The sequence below is a fragment of the Morone saxatilis genome, unplaced genomic scaffold (genome assembly GCF_004916995.1).
Source record: "Morone saxatilis isolate NCDOM2014 unplaced genomic scaffold, NCSU_SB_2.0 Contig4, whole genome shotgun sequence".
Classification (NCBI taxonomy): Eukaryota; Metazoa; Chordata; class Actinopteri; family Moronidae; genus Morone; species Morone saxatilis.
The window spans coordinates 17,159,220-17,165,082 of record NW_023339984.1 but is presented as its reverse complement, the minus strand read 5'-3'; the positions used below and the strand labels follow the sequence as shown (position 1 = coordinate 17,165,082).

The following is a 5,863-nucleotide window of genomic DNA, read 5'->3' as shown; positions in this document are numbered from 1 at the left end:
GCCTTTGTATCAAAGCAACATTCTATTAGCTTTGATCTTTGAATGACATCATTACACCGATGACATCGCAGCGAAAGATTAAAGGAATGAAAAAAACACAACATTCCGACAATAAAAATATTTAAAAATAAACAAACTTTGCTAAAACAATAAAAAAAAAATTGAAATTCTAATTAATCATTAAATTAACAACCACAACAACTATTGTAAATATTTACTTTTATTCAAAAACACATCACATATACACTCAAACAACTGTTTTGGCTCAACAAAAAAATTTAACTCAACTTTTAAGTTATGACAACTTCTGATGAAATGATGGTACCGCTGTCATCAAACTGTCCTCTGTCTATCTCAGAGGTTGTGTTCACTGGGAGGCTGCTGAGCCCTGTTTGGTTGCTAACGCTAACCACAGCTACATTAGCAGTTAGTGGAGTTGGAGCAGAGCAGTCGGAGGGGAAACCGGACAATATTCTCTCCATAAAATATGATCCAGTTTCACAAAAATCACTGATAAAGTTGTGTTTATGTATAGTAATCAGTGAGGTTTTGGGTTTTCTTTGATTATTTCCTGTTTTATTTTCAAATTTGTTTTGATTTACTTCCTGTCTTTGTTTATTTTGTGTATTAAGTCTTTGTTTTCTTGGTTCTGTGTCAGTTCATTCGGTCTTGTCACTGGATACATTATTGGGTTTTCTGACTTTAGTTTGAATACAATCCTGAGTTTCCTGAGTTGTGACAGAGTCCTGCTGTTAGCTAGCTACAAAGGAGGAAGATGCACTCTGAACTTAACAACGGACAAACAATAAGAAAATTGTAAAACAACAATTAGAGCTTGCAAATCAAAATTCAAGCGCTACGCGTACGTCTTCAGACTGTTCTTTGGACCATTTAAGTTGATCTGATAAATTTTCTCGGAGGAGTTTAGTAAAATAGAACACCAGAAAATACATTGCAGGAAATAATAATTCCTTCAGTTTCAATGGGGTCCTCACAGTGTTACTGCTCGGGCCACACAAAAATATTGCAACGTACGTTAACACATATTAATTTCATTCATTATTTAAATAAAACAATCATATGAATCAGAATATATTTCATTTAGTTGGGGTGACAGATGCGTAACGGATGGGAAAACAAAGTATATCCAGGGAATAAAACTCCAGAAAAACAGACAGATCAATAAGAAGGTGCAGTTATAATCAGGTTTCACTTTGTCTTATTTCTTTATGTGGTGTTTGTTATTGATGATGTTTCCCTCGGTTACTTCAGACTTTCCTCCTCAAACTTGCACTCAAATAAAGTGGTGAATACCAGTGGAAAATTCAATGTAATCTTTATATCACTTTCTTATGTGTTATGATTTAGCTAACCTGGCAGGTAACAAAGTAAACATAATTAAACATAATTTGTTTGTTCTCTGTGGCAGGGTTCACACTGCAAGCCTTACTGCTCAACTCTGATTTATTGTTCAGATCAGATTTGTTTTGTTTGTTTACATTATTTTTTAAATGGACTGTACTTGTAAAGCTCCTTTTCTAGTCTTCCAACCACTCAAAGAGCTTTTACACTACATGTCACATTCACCCATTCATACACCGATGAATCGGAAACAATTTGGGGTTCAGTATCTTGCTCAAGGACACTTCGGCATGCAGTGGCAGGAGTCGGGTATCCAACCGGCAACCTTCGGATCAAAAAACGACCCGCTCTACCTCTTGAGCCACATCCGTCATATAAATGTGGCCAAAATCAGATTTCACAATCCTAACCCCTAATACTGTTGAACTAATGAGGTCCAAAAACTGAGCTAGCAGACTCTGATGCCTCAAAGCATCAAAATAGGTATTTTAATCAATTATTTCACGTCTTTCATTTTTCGTCTCAGTTTGGATTCATTTCCCCACATGATAACCTGACATGGCTATCATGGGATGTGTCATTTAGTTCATATGATACAGTATTTTCACTCTAGGTATAAAACGGAGTCTGCTACAGCATCTTAAAGTGGAAGTGGTAAGGTTAATGGGGTGCCAATCAAATTTTAGGGGTGTCCATTGCCCCCCCTCTGGAAATGCCCCAGTCCACCTAAAGAATATTGTAAACGTAAATAGTAAATGAATTCTGTACACACTGAGGTCGTATTGCAAAAAATCTGATTTTAACCACATACCAAAGTGTCCTGAATCAGAATGAAAAAAAAACCAGATTCAGTGTGATTTGTTCTGTTCACACTGTTATTAAAAAAAAGATCTGAGTCACAAAAAAAAAATCTGATTTGTGCGACTCGTGCCTGCAGTGTGAACTCCTTTTAAGCCCTCGGGAAAAACTCAAATCCATACTGAGCTCAAACTGAGACAAAACCGCACTTCTTACTTCCTGACAAGTCGACAATTTGGATGGAGAGGGATGTTAAATGTTTTGTCTAAACACAAAAGAAGCATGCAGATTAACAAACTAGACACTTAAAGCAAATCTCTCTGTATGTACAATATATTAATATACACTCTATGTACACTGTTGACTATCAACTGGGAAAGCTAAAGCCGGCACTACTTTGGGTCACAACCTGAGGGTCAGGTGAATTCAGGGTGGTTCACAGTTAAAAAAATGTGTTTCCTTCAAGTCACACTCATTTTGTCGACTGTTATAGAGCTCTGTGATGTTTTTGTGTGGTGTGTGTGTGTGTGTCTACGCCCATCTCCCGCTTGAGGTGAAGTTCCTGCTCATGCTGTAGACGGCGTTGGAGCTCTGGTGTTTCCCCCAGGCTCCTAAAGGGACGATGATGATGGTGGCGTTGTCTTCCGAGCCGTACTGCATCGCCTTTAAAAAACACAAAACACGTGATATTTGCCGTTAACTTGGAGAGAGGATGGCGGTAAGAGCGAAAGAGAGAGCGCCGGGTACCTGCTGTGCGATGACGTCAGCAGCCTCTGTGGGGTCCGGGCACTGGTTGATGACGTCGCAGATCTCCTGGTCACTCAGAAGGAAGTTGATGCCGTCGGTGGTCAGAGCCAGGAAGGAGTCGTTGGCGTGCTGGACCTGCAGAGACAAAGCGGTCAGGATCTCCCTTATTTAACCTCAACATGTATTATTTTTATCTTTTAATAGCCAATGTGTGAACAGGTTTTAACAGAACATAATAAATGCTGATTCTGATTGTGATTTTTAAGCTCCCGAGTGCCTTCTTCATCCGCTTCCCTACATGATACTACACAAAAAAGTGCTTCTTAGTTACAATACAGAGTCTGATAAGTCCAAATTAACTTCAATAATCCAAGTGTAAAACCTGTAATCAACTAGAGTAAAGGTCAAAGGTCGGATGAAGCTGCAGCGGGACTCACATTGACTCGCTGTGTGTCCGGCTCAGCGATGACGCCGCTGGTTTTCAGGTGGAAGTCGCCGATGCTGCGAGTCATGGCGAGCCGCCCGTTAACGTTAGCCTGACCGACGCTGTTCCACGTCACGAAGCCGCCGAACCTCTGGATCCTGAACACAGATACAAAAAAAGACCCTTTTAATTAATTTAAATCCTCTTTATTGCAACTTTAAGACAAATGAGTGGCGTTTAAGTTATGTGTCTGTAGGTCAGAAACTGGACACTGAGGCGTTAAAATGTTTCTCCAGAGTTAAACATAGCCTCGCTCTGCTCTTACATAACAGCTGCTTTGAGCTGAAGGGAATCCCAAACCTGTCAACTAAACAGTTTTGATGAACCCGGACCTCGTGTGTGCAGGAGAGTCCACGAGCAAGGCACCGACTCGCTGCCAACATACCGTAGAGTCTATTTACAACCTGATTGGCTGCAGGGAAACCTGAACCCTGCTGCTCTGCTCACTCTGTATACGACTGAAGTATATTTGATCAGAAGAGGAAGGATAAATCTCAGTAGTTATATTAATCCCGTGTGAAACAACACTTCAGTCTGCGGTGTCTTAAACAAAGAACAATGCTCTATCTGTCCTCCCTGCTGCTGTTTGTCTTCCTGGTAGCAACAATGACAACATCACATGAATGCACCACAGCTGCCGTCATGTAAAGTCCCTGATGTCGGACCTTTTCCTGAATCTAATAAAGTCTTTGAAATCTTATTTTTCTTTAACAAGTGCAAAAAACAGCAACTATTTTGGCAATCGAATAATTGTTTTGAGTCATTTCTTTATTGAACAAATGTCCAAATTCTCTGATTTCAGCTTCTAAAATAAGCAATTTCCCAGCTTGGGATCAATAAAGTATATGTATCTATCTATCTATCTGTCTAAGAATGTATCTAGTTTCTTTAGTTGTCTGTGACAGTAAACTGAATTATCTTCAGGTTGTGGACAAAACAAGACATTTGAGGACGTCATCTCGGGCCTAGTTTATAATTTAGTTTTAGTTAACTATAATAACCTTGCAGTAAGGTTGTGATTCTAAAATAGTATATGCTATAGTAATGATACCATTAGTAGTAACTATAAAAGTGGTAAAATATTAATAAATACATGCAAAATATAATTTATAAGCATGAAATTGTGAGAAAAAAATCCAATAAACCTTAAAAGTATTGCATTTTTAATTTGTTTTTCAACAATTTTATAATTTATAATGGTTATATTATGTATTTTGTTTGTATTTATTCATATAATTCTAAATGTAATGTCTCTATTAAACACTGCACAGGCACCTGTATGCAGTAGTAGCTGTAGTAAAGGTAATATTGATCATAGTAGTGATAGTTCTGTTAACAGTGGTATAAAGGGGATCAGTGTGTACCTGTGTCTCTCGTCCTTGCGGTCAGGTGTGTGATCTTTGGTGAGTTTGGTGGCTCGTCCCTTCTTGCACAGCATCGCCCGACTGTCACCAACGCTACCGACCACCAGCTCCACGCCGTCACGCAGCATAGCAACCGTCGCCGTGGTGCCAGCTGTCAGGAAGGAGGCTGAAGGAGGATGAGAGGGATGGATACTTATTTACTACTTTACTTTATAATACTTTCCAGCAGCCTGCAGTAAATACAGTATGTACTTTTATTGTAGTTAATATATTACTTCTCTGTCTCACCGTTGTTGAAGTAGCTGAGGTGTGTGTGTAGAGCCTTATCAGCATCTAAAAAAGCTTTCTTTAAAACTTTCTCCAGATCATCTTCCTCCTCCAGAGCGTCTCTGCACAAACAATCAATAATCGTATCAATGTAAATCACTTACATTAATATTCCAATAAGAACCGCTGGAATATTCAGAGGTTTCAACCTGATAAATTTCTCCATAAAGGTGTAGCAGTAGTCGGCGGCGTGCGGGCCGCCGTGGCCGTCGAACACGGCGAAGTAAAGCAGGTTGTCGTGGATACGGGCGATACGGAGGCGGTCCTCATTCTGCTTCCTGAGACCCAAAACAGACGCGCTGCCGACCCGGGACAGACTGACCTGAGAGAGGAGACAGTCAGTTCATCATTTCATCCATTATTCATCCATCCAACAAACGTATCTACCAACAAACGAACCAACCTACCTACCTACGAACCAACCAACCTACCTATGGAACAACCTAACTGCCCCAGCAAACGCAAAACCAACCCCTAACCTAACGAACCAACCCTACCTACCTACGACCACCTACCAAACCAACCACCTACTACTACCGGAACCAACCAAACCTAGCTGCCCTACGAACAGAACCAACGCTAACCTACGAGACCACAACCAACTAGCCTGCCTAGCGAACCAACCCAACAATCCTACCGTAGCCCTACGAAAGCCAACCTAACCTGTACCTACAAACGAAACCTGACCTATCTAAGCGAACCAAAAAGCTAACCTACCTACGTACCAACGCTAACGCTACCAAACCAACGCTACTACCACCTTACGAACCGAAGCTACTAC

General features: G+C 40.3%; 1 protein-coding gene across 1 annotated transcript; it reads right to left on the bottom strand.

Moving 5' to 3' along the window:
* Nucleotides 1-1,202: 1,202 nt before the first annotated feature.
* On the bottom strand, nt 1,203-5,404 carry si:ch211-149b19.3 (protein phosphatase 1K, mitochondrial; the record flags this gene model as incomplete). The annotated part of the gene is given in 6 exon segments (XM_035675189.1): nt 1,203-2,823; nt 2,908-3,042; nt 3,345-3,489; nt 4,756-4,921; nt 5,044-5,144; nt 5,232-5,404. Coding segments are annotated over 6 exon segments (852 nt in total), but the record flags the coding sequence as incomplete, so codon positions are not given.
* Between the last annotated feature and the right edge of the window lie 459 nt (nt 5,405-5,863).